This window comes from Salarias fasciatus, chromosome 2 (genome assembly GCF_902148845.1).
Source record: "Salarias fasciatus chromosome 2, fSalaFa1.1, whole genome shotgun sequence".
Lineage (NCBI taxonomy): Eukaryota > Metazoa > Chordata > Actinopteri > Blenniiformes > Blenniidae > Salarias > Salarias fasciatus.
In genome coordinates, this window is record NC_043746.1 from 5,512,674 (window position 1) to 5,527,582 (window position 14,909).

At 45.1% G+C, this 14,909-nt stretch overlaps 2 protein-coding genes across 3 annotated transcripts in view; both read left to right on the plus strand.

Moving 5' to 3' along the window:
• The first annotated feature begins 1,189 nt into the window (after positions 1-1,189).
• Positions 1,190-8,478, plus strand: LOC115399876 (translation factor Guf1, mitochondrial-like). 2 transcript variants are annotated; one of them, XM_030107545.1, is made up of 18 exons: positions 1,190-1,585; positions 1,703-1,814; positions 2,051-2,199; positions 2,362-2,442; positions 2,517-2,594; positions 2,672-2,755; positions 2,834-2,898; positions 2,995-3,198; positions 3,432-3,571; positions 3,689-3,812; positions 4,622-4,754; positions 5,037-5,180; positions 5,927-6,060; positions 6,143-6,244; positions 6,857-6,976; positions 7,048-7,084; positions 7,178-7,340; positions 8,451-8,478. In XM_030107545.1, the coding sequence occupies exons 1-17, from the start codon at positions 1,436-1,438 to the stop codon at positions 7,310-7,312; spliced, it is 1,992 nt and encodes a 663-aa protein (XP_029963405.1). In that variant the 5' UTR covers positions 1,190-1,435; the 3' UTR covers positions 7,313-7,340; positions 8,451-8,478. The 2 variants fall into 2 exon arrangements, with proteins under 2 accessions (XP_029963405.1, XP_029963395.1); XM_030107535.1 differs by lacking the exon at positions 8,451-8,478 and having other exon boundaries at positions 7,178-7,364.
• A 2,729-nt stretch (positions 8,479-11,207) lies between these two features.
• Positions 11,208-14,909, plus strand: part of LOC115401383 (GPI ethanolamine phosphate transferase 2-like) — a 78,171-nt gene continuing 74,469 nt past the window's right edge. Inside the window, 2 exon segments of the mRNA XM_030109530.1 lie at positions 11,208-11,648; positions 11,872-12,077. Coding sequence (XP_029965390.1) covers positions 11,495-11,648; positions 11,872-12,077 — 360 coding nt within the window. The 5' untranslated portion in view covers positions 11,208-11,494.

The window sequence follows — 14,909 nt, forward strand, 5'->3', positions numbered from 1 at the left end:
ATCAACAGAAAATCCTCACTTTGGACAGGAAATCTCACGACACAGACACATGACAGGCAGAAACTGAGGCTAACAGGAGCTTATTATCTCTGGTTGCACAAAGACTAGAAACAGTAATCTATTCTAGTGCAGGAGGCTGCTTCGTCGTCATAGCAACTGATATCCATTTTTATCCTCCATCTGACAGACTGAGTGGGCGGGACTTCCTGCTGCAAGATGCTTCCCAAGATAGTAGTGAGATGTGATGATGCCCCCCACCAGTCTGCTCAACCTATTTATTTCATGTCTACTTGTATGCCTGTTTTTATACTTATGTTTACGTATATGTATCTATATAATATTTTTTTAAAGATACAAATCCGTGCTTGGAATAACAGCAGATTATAGAGTTTGAGTTATCACTTGGTAAAATTCATGATTCTGACTTGTCAGCAAGACAATTCAGCCCCACTGAGGTCCTCAGATGAACGGCAGACGTTTCCCTCTTCCCTCTTCCCCACCTACTGACACTTTAACTGCAGCTAAGTTCCATTATTCCTGTGGTTGTGAAGAATTTCGTTTTGCAAATGTGGAAACTAATAACCACACACAATATTTGGACATGAGAAATGGCAAACCCTCTACATTTAGAGAGACTGAATTTTTTATAGTGAAGACAGAAAAGATGTGCTTCATGAGAAGTCTGCAAGACTCATCTGAATTCTGTGAATCAATGCATGTGAATCGAGACATTTCTGTATGTGTGTGAAGAGACTGCTTTATTTAATGTTATGACTGAACCCACTATAGTTTAGCAAGATGTCCATTTTGTGAGGGGATGTGTAATTTGTAATTTGCTTAGTCTATTTTAATATAATTACTGAATTAGATTTTTGTAAAAAGAAAAAACCCACAATATCTTTAGTATTTAATATTTAATAAATGCATTATGATAATTCTAAGCTAACATTGTAGATTTCTGCGCACTGAAACAAGGCTTTATCTTTTTCTTCTCATCTTTATTTCTTTTTAAATCTCAATATTACAGAACAAAAGCAAGTCGTGCTTTTTAAATTTAAAACATTGAAAACTTTAAGTCGTTTTTTGTTTGTTTGATTTCCCCTGCTTCACGAAACCGGAAGTCACTGCGGAGGCATCATCTTGTTGAAGTGCATCATCTCTGACTGTAAAAACCCGCACTGCATTTCCCAGAATGCCACGCGGCTAATATGTCGCCGAAAATGTCAGCTCCCTGAGAACTCATGCAGCAGGTTACTACGGGAGTATTTGTGTTTAAGTTGCGTGTGTTTTGTGTCGAGGACATCCCCCCAACGGTCCTCTGACGCCTCAGGAGTCTCCGTGTTGTTTCTGCCATGTTTGTTTGATAAACGTCCTCCGCAGCTGGCTGCGGCTAGCTAACCTTTACCCGCCGTCCTGTCTTCGTGCAGCAGAAAGCATGTCTCTGTCTCTGCTGAGGAGAGTGCTGCAGTTCAAGCTGTGCAGGAGGAAGATGCAGAGCGGAACCTTTGTGTTCAGACACCGCTGGATGAAAACCCTGCCCGTGATCTCCAGCAGCATCAGGAGGATGAGCAGCCAGCCCGACAAGGTAGCATGAAAACCCACCAGAGGGAGGAGGAGACAGCCCTGCTGTCTGCTTCCCATTCAGTCTCTCTCTTCTCCCCCCCCCCCCCCCCCCCCCCCCCCCCCCCCCGTTGCTTTTAAGGACACTGTTGACCTGTCCAAGTTCCCTGTGGACAGGATCAGGAATTTCTGCATCATCGCCCATATAGACCATGGAAAAAGCACTTTGGCTGACAGGCTGCTGGAGCTGACTGGTGGGCATAAACTCACTGTAAACCACATCTCACTGTGTGGAGGACTCCCCCCCTTTACATACACAAATCGCATTCTTTCACACATTCCTTCACGACAGGTTTATATTGTAACACATAAGAAGCAGGTGTTAATAGCGGTGTCCTAATGAGGTGCAGAGGGAGTGTATGCTGCTGCTGACAGTAGATCCACATCAGTTTCAGCCGGTCAGGTTCCGTTCTGGTCTTCTCGTGGACAGGTGCCATTGCAAAGACGGAGAAGAACAAGCAGGTGCTGGACAAGCTGCAGGTGGAGCGCGAGCGAGGGATAACGGTGAAGGCCCAGACGGCCTCGCTGTTTTACAGCCACCAGGGAGAGCAGTACCTCCTGAACCTCATCGACACGCCGGTACAGCGTCAAGGCGTCCTCACTTTTCACTCAGCAGCTCAGCTTCTGGTCATAGAATCCTAAAAAACTCAGTTTGTAATCTGAGATGTTTGACAGAGTGTCACCTCTGTTGCACGGCTGCAGAGTCAGAGTCCTTCTTGCTCGTGTCTTTCCTCCCCGCAGGGTCACGTCGACTTCAGCTACGAGGTGTCCCGTTCGATTTCGGCATGTCAGGGCGTCCTGCTGATTGTGGATGCGAATCAGGTACCGGACGGCGTTTTCTCCGTCAGTTATTTCTGCGCGTGACGCTTCCGCTAACGTCTGCTTGTCGTGCGAAGGGCATCCAGGCTCAGACGGTCGCTAACTTCTACCTGGCGTTTGAAGCCCAGCTGGCGATCATTCCAGTCATCAATAAGGTACGGTCAGACCCGCAGAGCTCCACCTGAGCTCCTTCCCCTCATTGAGGCAGCAACTCCGTGTCCTTCCTCCTCAGATTGATCTGAAAAACGCCGATCCAGAGCGAGCCGAGTCCCAGATTGAGAAGGTGTTTGATATCCCTGCAGAGGAGTGCATCCGGGTGAGGCAGGAGACACGCCAGCGTCTCTCGACTCCATCATTCACTGCGTTTCTGAGGAGTGTTTCTTTATGCCGTCAGATTTCAGCTAAACTGGGAACGAACGTGGAGAAAGTTCTCCAGGCGGTGGTGGACAGGATCCCCCCGTAAGACGGCTTTCATTTCCTCATTCGGGTCACGTCGGGTCGGCTGCGGTCAGAGGGTGATTTTGTTGTCCGTCCTCTGTGTCTTTGTCTCTGCAGGCCCGTGGCCAGTCCCGACCACCCCTTCAAAGCCCTGGTGTTCGACTCCAATTTCGACCACTATCGAGGAGTGGTGGCAAACATCGCCGTGTTCGGAGGCCGGGTCAGAAAAGGGGACAGAATCGTGTCGGCGCATCTCAACAAGACCTACGAGGTCAACGAGCTGGGCCTGCTGCGGCCAGACGAGCACCCGACACAGCGGCTGTGAGCAGCTTTCATCCGCTATTCCGCCGCCTCGCTTCTACTGACGAACCTCACAGGGATTTACAGAACGAACGGTGGAATACAGCTTTATAAAGCGTAAAAACTAGAAAGAAAATGGGGACATAGTTTAGTCACACTATAATGCGGATGTTGCAAATAAGGTCAGAATATATTGTGCAGCCTTCAAAGAAGCAGCTGTTCCTTGTTTATTCGAAGCGTTTGTTCTGGTGCAGGTTTGCGGGCCAGGTGGGCTACATCATCGCCGGGATGAAGGACGTGAAAGAAGCTCAGATTGGCGACACTCTGTACCTCCAGGAGCAGCCGGTGGAGCCGCTGCCGGGGTTCAAACCGGCCAAAGCCATGGTGTTCGCTGGTGAGACGCTCCTCCTGCCTCCAGATACAAACCACGAGCTTTTTAACGAGCTGATCTGAAATATTGGTGCGGCCGCTGCTTTCCATGTAAATGTTTTTTTTCCGTGTTCTTCCTCAGGCATGTATCCAGTGGACCAGTCGGAGTATCCCGGCCTTCGCAGCGCCATCGATAGGCTGACGCTGAACGACTCCAGCGTCACGGTGCAGAGAGACAGCAGCCTGGCCCTGGGAGCAGGGTGGAGGTCGGCACCGATGAGCGGAGCACCGCAGAGAAAACAGAACCTGCAGTTTAAATTTACCTGGATAGAGAGATTTGTTGGCCTTGAGTTCCTAGAATTTACAAAATGCCACTTGTTTTTTTCCTAATCCAATTAATGCCAGTAAATGCCGCATTTCTGACAGAACACATTAATCTGACTTTCTCTTGTGCTCTAGAAAACCCTCAAACACCTAAATCTGTGAATTTGTTGCCTTCTGATTTGAAGTTTTGAACCAAAGCAGCTCAGTCCAACATTTTAGTCCATCTGCAAAACAAACCAAGTCCGCTCTGTTAATGTGGATCGTCCTATTTCAGCAGATCAGGGATGGACTGACGCCGTTTGAAGTTAGAAACTGTTTTAAGCTAGATTTAATTCTTAGATTCATTAATTCATCTTTCCTTTCAATGCCACATTCAGCTGATTGTGGAGGAAACGCATTTAAACTCCATTCAGATCCCCGATGTAGAGAATTAAAATCGTGTTTTCTGGCTGTGAGAGAAAAAAAAAACACACGCAACCTTCAGACACCTGTGATGTGAATTCCAACTTCTTCATTCGGCGCCGGCGGCCAAGTGAGAGATAGTTTATCATCAGGGGTCATAAAAGGATCCGGATAATGTGGGTTTGATGTTGTTACTGGCCGTGCTTCATGTTGTTCTGGAAGTGAGAGACTTTGCTAAAAAGCCCTGAGTTTTAGTGTCTGTTGAATCTTTTCCAGAGAGACTCTTTGTGATTAAAATGGAGATGGTTTATAAACCTGGCGCACCTGTCGCCCCCCCCCCCCCCCACAGGCTCGGGTTCCTGGGCCTCCTCCATATGGAGGTGTTCAATCAGAGGCTGGAGCAGGAGTACAACGCCTCCGTCATCGTGACGGCGCCCACCGTGCCCTACAGGGCCGTGCTCTCCTCCGCCAAACTCATCAAGGTAAGAGCCGCGTCCGCTCGTAAATCTGCCGCTCGGCCCCGACGGCGGTCTCAGACGCTCGGCAAAGTTTCAGCTCGGAGTCGATGACAGATCCGGGATCTTGGGTTGTTTCAGAGTGCTGCTGGGTAACAGTGTTGTTGTTAATGTAAGAACAGTTTCCTCCTACATGTCAGAAAACGCCGTTACACCACCAAGCTTCTGAAGCCGTTTTGAATTCCAGTACAAATGTTTCTTTTAAGATTTGATTCAAAGGAAGATTCCACGTCTCTCTTGTGCTCACAGGAGCACGGCAGTGAGGAGATCACCATCGTCAACCCGGCTCAGTTCCCTGACCGGTCGCAGGTGTCGGAGTACCTGGAGCCCATGGTGCTGGGGACCATCCTGGCTCCAGACGAGTACACCGGGAAGATCATGACTCTCTGCTTGGTGAGAGACTCTGTCCGTCCGTCCATCCATCCATCCATCCATCCATCCATCCATCCATCCATCCATCCATCCATCCATCCATCCATCCATCTCTCTTCATCACAGACCCACAGAGACAGAACACCAGACACACTCACGCTCTTTCCTACTGGCGTACTTGTTTGTTTTCTGAATGTGTAAAGTCACAGAGCAATATATCACAAGTTCCCAAAAGATTAGAACAAAACAAGGAAAATGAGTGAAATAAGATGAAGATCAAAGATCATGTACATTGAATTTGGGGCAGTGGTCGCCCAAATTAGAGAAGCAGACAGTTTATTTGTTGTGGGAAAAAATTTGAAGTTCAGTCATCTTTATTAGATTTGGTTGTTTTACTTTTAAGATAAGGTTCATAAGGAAGATAAGAGTAAAAAATAATCTGTTTTAGTTATAAAGTTAGCGATGCAGCTGTTGGCATCATTACCTCCAGCAAGAAGAGAACAGCAGACAAACATACGACAGAAGAGAAACGGTCGGATCAGGTGCAGTGTGTGGCGGAGCGGCGCTGTAGTGGGGAACACCCCGGTGTGGAGTTTGCATGTTCTCCCTGCACCTTCTCAGGTTTTAACCAGGAATTCCAGCTTCCTTCTCGTAGCTTCAGCTGATGCCAGCTGGGATCCACAGCTGCCTCTGTAACTTGGAGGAGCGTCTCCACCCTGTTTCCCTCCGTCCTGACGCCCTGACTGACTGATGGCTGACTGTTGCAGAACCGCAGGGCGGTCCAGAAGAACATGATCTACATCGACGACCAGCGGGTCATGATGAAGTATCTCTTCCCTTTGAATGAAATCGTTGTGGATTTCTACGACGTGCTCAAGTCCATGTCCTCGGGATATGCCAGGTGACCTTTAACCCTTGGAGTATCACGTATCTACTCATTTCTGTGTTTCTTTTTAAACTCCCACATCGTTTCCTGTTGACAGCTTTGACTATGAGAACGCCGGCTACCAGACCGCCGATCTGGTGAAGATGGACATCCTGCTGAACGGCCGTTCTGTGGAGGAACTCACCACGATCGTGCACAGGTAGGCTGAGACGCAGCGCCGGCTGCACGCCCAGCACTGATCGTGCGAGTGTGTGCGCGGAGGCGTGATGCAGGGAGCCGCTCTCCCTCCTCTGTCACAGCAGATTCATTGTTATTGTAGCTGTCAAGGTTACAGTCTGTGCTCCTTCATTATTGTTGTAATTACTCCGAACCCGCGGAGCATGAAATGCATTCAGCGCTGTGGATAACGTTAGGAGATTGGCCTGTTGGCAGCCGGCGCCGCTTTACACCGCGGACGAGGACTTGGTTCTGCCTGCGACGAGGTGAGGGAGGAAGCTGAGGGAGGAAAAGCGGCGACGCGCGGCAGACCTGTGTTTAATGTACCGGTCACTCGGGGACCCGGCGAGATGCCGTCCCTCGAGTGGAGACGCCACACGTGGTCGAGAAGCATTTGGTGGAAGGAAAACCAACTATTGTTATATATATATATATATATATATATATATAGAGAGAGAGAGAGAGAGAGAGAGATAAATATTCCAGTTTCGAGGTTTAGATGAGAAAATTAAAGCTACTTCTGTTGACAGGGAAGTTTTTGGGTGTTTGCATAATGAGGACAATCAATAGAAAAGCTTTCTTGTTTTCCTGACAGGGAGCGAGCGTACAGGACGGGGAAGGCCATGTGCGAGCGACTCAAGGACTCCATCCCCAGACAGATGTTTGAGATTGCCGTGCAGGCCGCCGTCGGAAGCAAAATCCTCGCCAGAGAAACGTGCGTACAAAATGCAAACTGAGCCGAGAAAATACAGATTCAGGCATTTACGAGCCGCGTGTTTCTTCCAGGATTAAAGCCTACAGGAAGAATGTTCTGGCAAAATGTGTAAGTCTGTCTATTTGTCCTGTCTTTTAAGTCGTCTGCTGTCAAAATCTGCCGCAGACGTCTGGATTTGATTGTGTTCTGTTTGTCTGACAGTACGGAGGGGATATAACACGAAAGATGAAGCTGCTGAAGAAACAGGCCGAGGGCAAGAAGAAGATGAGGCGGATCGGAAACATCGACGTGCCCAAAGACGCTTTTATCAGTGTCCTGAAGAGGAAAGACAAATGAACTGTGACGCCATCAAGGCAACATTAAAGTATGTATTAAATAATAAAGTGTAGATTCTGGTTTCTTTTTTTAAAGTGTGTGAGGATGAAACCCTCCATCAGTGAGCTTAATCCTCATTTTACCCCAAAGTTCTGGTGCCTGAATATGCCGACATTCACCCATTCGGCGGCTCTGGTCTCATTGATTAAAAACAAATGCTTTAGTTGAATCCAAATCTCTGAAGAAGGATTAAATCTGAAGATTTCTAGGAGAAATGTGTTGTGAAAACTCCACTTGAGAGAGGAAGTAACACGGTTTCAGATCAGTTACAAACATGCATTTCAATGCAGGGCAGTGAATTTCCACCCAGAAATGAAACGATCTCAAAATGAGTTTGTTCTGTGACTGTGTGAAAGACAAACATCCCTGGCAGCGTTTAGCTGGTTTCAGCCCTCCAATCAGCCCTCCAAATGCAATACCCCACTCAGTAAAAGGGTCATTTAGGGATATTTCAGTAATTAAAGTCAATATATTACACAATTTTGAGTCATTTACCTGTAATAAAATACATTTTATACTACAGCACAGACCAGAATTTCACACATTTAGCTGTTTGAAAATCAAGCAGCCTCTAAATCAGATTAAGTTCTCACTAAATTTCTGTAAATGATAAACTACCAGCTGGTATGCATCGATGTTCTTTTTCATTTGCATGATTTGAACCAACAAGTACCTTAGTATGACTCACTGAAAGCACTTACATATGCTTGAACTTGTACTTTTCGTGTATTTCTGGGCTATTTATGATATTTTCACTGTTTTGATGGAGCAGGGAGATGGACTGACCGGATGCGTGCAGTCCGGGGTCTCTCCACTAGGGGGCGGCAGCAGCTCAAACACTGCACCACAGCAGAGCGGAAATTAATTCCCTCCCCGGATAATTTCCAATCAGACTCCATCAGCCTCAGGTCCCATTAATGTCAGGCTTAAATCATGCAGCGCTGCAGAGCGTCCCCCTCAGTCGGAGCTGCTTAATGAAAGGATCTCATTGTCCCTGAGTGCTGTCCTGGCAAATTAAAGCAAATCTGATTCAGGGACTAAGTGGCATTCTGCTGCAGTGAAAGAGAGGAAGGACACTTTTTCTTTCTTTTTTTGACAGGTTGCACCTCAGCAGAGTGCAAAGCATCCAAAGCCTGGGAGCCCCTCTGGCTGGAGTGAAAACGCGTAGGATTGGTGTCCTTGATCTTTCAGGCCACATCGAGAAAAGCTCAGGTCGCATTAATGACACTGACTCTCCAGCACATTAATCAGGACAATGGAGGATGATTAAACCTGAACTTTAATAAGCCTGAGTTAACACAGCATCCATTGTCTTCCTGGAGGATTTTACAGCCTCGTCTCCCACCGAGACTGAAGAGAAGCTCTGAGTTTATAGATACATCTGCATATTTGTGGCTATTTTTGATGCTTTAGTGTTTTCTATATCATTTAAAGATGACTCTGCAGCCTTTCTTTATAAAGTTTAGCTTGTTATGCTCATTAATAAACTCGAGTTTATCAATAAGCATAAAGCAATAAGCCCTCAAGAAGATCCTGAACAGAAGAAAATGCAGTAGAAGATGGATGAAGACAGTATTTTAACCTGACATTTCAGAAATCAGTTTCAAAAAGCAATAAAACAAAGCCAATACGGTTGCTTCTGACATTCATGCAGGCAATGAAAAGCTCCATTTTCAGACGAACTTAAGAAGTTAAACTCTCGGTAGCAATTGATTCTCTCGAGTGCAAAATGACATTTATAAGCAGGTAATTTCTGCTGGTCCTGTTTGTTGTTATTCCTAAATCGTGTCAGGCTGCAACAAGCTGAAAGTGCCTGCAGAAATCAGTTAAACTAACATTTTACAGTTTTATCTGCAGGAGAATATTTTCCTCCACCCTCATCTTCCCTGTGCAGACGCCAGAGTTTAACACTCAGCTTAAAAGTCATTTTGAGGCATTTTTGTTTGTCAAACACTTAGCAGAAATGTGTTTGCAAAACTAAAACCTTCATGCTAAAACATTCTTTCACACTGTATGACTGAAGCTTTAACAGAGCGCTGAGGAACAGTCACATAGCTTTCTGGCTCATAAAACTCATTCATAACCTTTCAGAACTATATTTAAGCTCTTTTTCGACAAATGTCTGAACGCTAGTTTTAATTTAATTTTTACTATTTTTCATTTTGATGAATCTTTACATAACACTATAACAGCTGGAGCAGTGGGTGGCCACCTCTGGCTCAGCACATCCTATCTGACAGATGGCGACGTGTTTGTGGTGGACTTTACACACAGAGTTCCTCAAGCATTTGTCCTGGGCCCACTGCTGTTTAACATCTACATGTCTCCACTTCCTCCAATCCTGAATGACAACATTATAACTCTGCAGATGACAAACACGTTTCAGTTATTCTTTTATCAGGTCAACCTTTAGATGTATCAGAGCTTTCCTCATATCCACAAATATCATAGCTTTTCTGTTTGGTTAATTTTTGGCATTCTTTGTTTCCTATGTTTGTTATTTTAAAGCACTTACGCAACACACATAAATCTATTTTGCTGTCTTTAGTGAAACAGAACAGCAATATTTATTTTTTTCTGCTAATTGATACAAGTATCAATACAGTATTGCATTCACACTGCAATCACACGATACATGTGAGCAATTCAATGTGAAATACTAAAATGTCACAATTTCACTATGGATTTTGGTGTACTGTATAAGAAGAAAGTCATTGCGTGAGGAGTCTCCTCTGCTCTGCAGGGTCTGTTGAAGAGTCCAATAGCCACAGGGAGGAAAGATGTCCTGTGGCAGTTTGTCCCGCACCTCCAGGCGATGGATCTTTTGCTGCGTATGCTGTGAAATCTCACTGAGAGGTTTGCGTGGGGTGACAGGAACTGTGCGTGACACATGACGCAAATGAAATTTATTGATCCCCTTTTCTCAAAAAAACCTATCACGATTTCATCTCAGAGCAGATTCAGCCTACCGATTGTCCTTGTATTTTAGAATCGTGATGCCATGTCTGTGCTGCATTTCAGGTGGTTCCTTCTTCACATTCATCAGAAGTCTATTATTCTGATCTGCATTTGGCATAATAGATGACATAACCGCTTTAAAAATAAAGTACATTCATTAAGATCTTTGTGAAGCAGTCATAATACAGAAGATGCAGTTAGTTACCTAACAAAACCTATATGTTTAAACAAAGTATGGAAATATATGATGGAGGTTTACTAAAATCAGTACTAAGAACACTGTGTGTCCCTGAGCAGGACCCTTGACCCCAATCAGCTCACCTGGAGCATGCCCTGTCCTGGTCAACAGCAGGAGCACATTCAGCCACAGACTCATATCACCAAAACATGGACAGAGCACCTTCCTTCATGTAGCAATAGGACACTATAACTCCTCTTGGAAATAGAGTTTGCTATGTTTTCCTGCTAGTTCCATTCTTTCATGCATATACCAGTTATGACTTAGCCTTGTATATATTAATATTTAATTTTACTTACTTCATTTTTATTCAGTCTTATTGATTTTTAATTTCTATTCTATTTATTCTGTGTTCTTTTCTGTGTGAAGCAACACTCCAAAGAACTTTTTTGTGGGATTAATAAAGCAATCTATTCTGTTCCATTCTAATGTGGACGTCCACGACATCCCAAAAAAGTTTAAAAACATCTAGTTGAATATAGATTTCTATAAAGGTGAATTAAAAACCTCCAATCAGTGACATGTGGGTGAAAAGTAACTTTTTTTTTTTAAATTCTCCTGTGGATTGCTTTTTCTTTTAATCGAGTATCATTCAAGCACCGTAACAGTGATTTCTATTGAAAGGGGATTAAACGCATCTCTTATTTTTGGCCCTACCCGCGACCCGTAGTTTCATTATCACAACACGGAAGTTGCTATGAATGGTTAGCGCGCCACCTGCTACCGGTGTTTTTAGTCCTTGTTACGGACAAACATATATCACTACCGAGACTAGTTGGTGTCAGACAGGTCTTCTGCCAGTGAGTCGATCTGAAACGAGACGCCATGGACTCCACTTAGAGCCGATATCCGCGTGAAACTGAGCAGAAAGCGTCACGTCGGCTGTTAGCTTACAACTTACTATGTTGAGTCTATTCTTTTCTTAAAGCGTCTGCAGGTCAAACACCATGAAAGTCCGCTCGTCTGTCTTCGCCTCGTTCATTTTGATCTTCGAGGTGGTCGGGATCGCCCTCTTCCTGCGGGGCTTCTTCCCCGTACCTGTCAAGTCCTCCTTCTCGTCCAAGAGCAGTCTGTCAGATCAGCCCAAGGAGCCGCTGGCAGGTGAGCTCATGCCCCTCTCATAGCATTATCTGCCCCTGTCATAGCATCATCTGCCCCTCTAATATCATCATCTGCACCATCTACGCCCTCACAGCATCATCTGCCCCCCCACCCCACAGCATCATCTGCACCATCTTACCCCTCTAACAGCATCATTAACCTCTCTCAGCATCATCTGCCCCCCTCCCCCCTCCTCTCCTAACGTCTACTCCTGCTTTCCCAGGCAGCGCCCCCAACTCGTCCCGGCTGCCCCAGCCCCTGTTCAAGAGGGTGGTCATCATGTTGGTGGACGCCCTCAGGGAGGACTTTGTGTTGGGACCCAGTGGTCGCATGTACATGCCCTACACCAGACACCTGGTGGAGAAGGGCTCATCGCAGAGCTTTGTGGCCAAGGCGAGACCCCCGACAGTCACCATGCCGAGGATCAAGGTACTGTGTCATGATGTGAGAGCTGACTCCTCTGTTTGCTCTGCACTTACTGTCAGAGGAGGAGGGTTGTGGGAAGGTGCAGGAATGTCAAAGTGAGTTTGGGGGCTGTTTACAGACCAAATGTGCATTTCAATTAATAAAATATGCAGTAAAAATTTATTATGGAGTGGACTGAATCGGTAAAGCGACAGCATAACAATCTATATACAACTACACTTCTGAATATATTCTAGTTTCTTTAAGATATAGTAGAATTTTTTTAATCCCAGTAGGTGATTCTTTGCAGCTACACCACAAAAAATTGAATATTAATAGAATGAAACATTGGCAGATCACAGAATAAAATATTAATAATTCCTGACCTGAATAAATATATACCTTTTAAAAAAAGTTTTCCAACTTTTTTAGTTGATAGAAGTATAATAATAAACATTCATTCAATAGTTTCCACAAAACATGAAAAAAATGTACATTTACAAACACAGAAGTACAGTTTTCACATTGTGCAATTCTTATGTAATACTTCAAATTTGTGGACACTGAAATTTCGAGTTGGATTTAATTTGAAATATCTTGTACGTCTTTATACATCCTCTGCAGCAGTTACACTTCTGGTTTTGGATGAAAGCTTGTTTTATCATTTGAATTTGTCTACACTGGTGGCAAAAGAAAATCATTTATAAAATGTTTGTTTCAGTAATAATAATTAAAAGATTTACCCTCTGCTTATTCATTTTTATTAGGATGTTCTCTCAGAATCTAAAGGGGAGAAAGAAAATCATTGCTGATTCTTAAATACGTCCTGCTGTGCTCCCGTTGAACTCCCTGCTGCTCTGCAGGGAAGGCCCGTCTCACACTTTAATACCTGAGTTATAGTGTTGTTCTCTGGCTCTCAGCCCCGAGATCAGCTCTTCTTGCTGAGATCCACTTTACTTGAAGGGCTGCTCCGTTTCCCCTCAGAGCTGGCTTCAGTTCAGCACAGTGGTCTCTCAGAGATTATTTAGAGATTTTGCTCCAAATTGAAATAAAGGTATTCTGAAGGTGCTGCAGATTTGTCAGCTGCACATATATGAATTGAAATGCCAACTGCAACACATCCAAAGGAGGCTATGTTGACTGAAACTCTTTGACGATAGAGGCTGTGTGAGTAAAGTCAACTCGCTGTAACACGTATGTGGTATAGAAGACAGTCCTGATGGAGGGTATCATCACAGGACGGTACACTGTGCTCAGAGAAGGGACAACATGATCAGCAGCCCTCAGGTAGACTTTGGTGTTTAAACCACAAAAAAAATTGTAGTTTCTACCAAGTTCAACCAGTGTTTTCATCTTTTAGTGTCCATATTTACATATTTCTTGCTTGTATGTTGGAGTGCCTGTTGTCTTTCTGTTGTTTTCAACCCTTCAGCGGGGCATCTTACACCAGAGAACTGCTGTGCGGTACCTCAAAACACATTTCATTCCCAGTCTGATGCTCACTTTAGCCTTCAACCAGTCGTCTTGAACATGTCCATGGATCATATTCACCCATCCATACTTCTGTCCTGGTTAGGGTCATGAGGTGCTGGAGCCAAACCCAGCTCACTGTGGGTGGAGGCAGACTACACTCTGCACATGTTGCCAGTCAATTCACAGTGAACATGCAAACTCCCTACAGAAAGGCCCTGGCCTGGATTCGTACCCAAAAGGCGAGTGTGAGACTCAATGCAGCCCCTGTGTGGCTCCTTACACACCCAACTGTACTGGGATGCTGCTTTTTGATTGGTTGATAGCATAACAAGCAGCTGCTCAGTGGCCAATAAGGGCACCGTGATCAATACCATGACATGGATGGAACTGTTCAAAAAGACAGCAGAAAAGTGAAAGTAAATTAGAATAGGAAAACAGTAAATGAGAGCCAGTGAAAGCTAAATAAAGGGACAATAAAGGAGAAATATTAAACACATAGGAATGTAAACGAGGAGAATGGAGCCAACAATGTCATTGAATGTAAATTTTAAGTACAAAAATGTCATGGTCTTAATTTTATAGAGTGCTTTTAACACGTCAGGCATCTCAAAGTGCTTTACATTGATCACAGTCTCACACACACACACACACACTGGTTTTCTGTCCTGCCCAAGGACAGTTTGAGATATGCACAGGGTGAGATGGGGCATTGAACCATCAGCAACCTGAACAACATGCTCTCCACGCTGAGCGATGCTGCCCTTCCCCGTTAATGATCATTTCCAGGGAGATCGGGTGACACTTATAAATAAAAGAGTGAATTCATCCGTGCAGTAGTTCCCAACCTGAGGTCTGCGACCCCTTCCGGGGAACTCCACGGCTGTGTTTTCTCTGACGATGTCAAAGAAATCCAAATTAAGACACTTTCTATAATCTGCAAGCAGGGTAAGCTACTATCTGTTTCTATTTTGAAGGGCTCTGCTTTTCATTTTGGTGAGAGTATTTGTTTCAGCCAGTGTTTGACTTCACTGTGATGTTTTGTCAAAGCAGAGATCCGAGCAGAGCTCCACAGTCTTTATTAGAAGCAATATGGCGGTCTCCATGGAGAAGAGGTTCCGAGCCACTGCAGCAGAAGGTCACAGGGAACTTGAGCCTATCACAGCTGATATTAGTTTAATGACAGGGTCCACCGCGACCTGTCACCGCTCCATCACCGGGCTAACACACTCCGACACACAATCCTTCACGCTCAGTCCAACCTACGGCCAATTTCGAGCCACCAGTCAACCCGACAAGCATCCGAGCGCCCACGCAGTGGCACAGAGAGACCCCGACCAAGCGAACCCGGAACGACGTGTCAGAGAAGAAACGGGCTGGAAGTTT

Coding starts and splice junctions, on each gene's coding strand:
- LOC115399876 (XM_030107545.1), top strand. CDS start 1,436: ATGTCTCTGTCTCTGCTGAGGAGAGTGCTGCAGTTCAAGCTGTGCAGG. Junction 6,061..6,142: donor ATGTCCTCGGGATATGCCAG/GTGACCTTTAAC, acceptor TCCTGTTGACAG/CTTTGACTATGAGAACGCCG. Junction 6,977..7,047: donor AAAATCCTCGCCAGAGAAAC/GTGCGTACAAAA, acceptor TGTTTCTTCCAG/GATTAAAGCCTACAGGAAGA.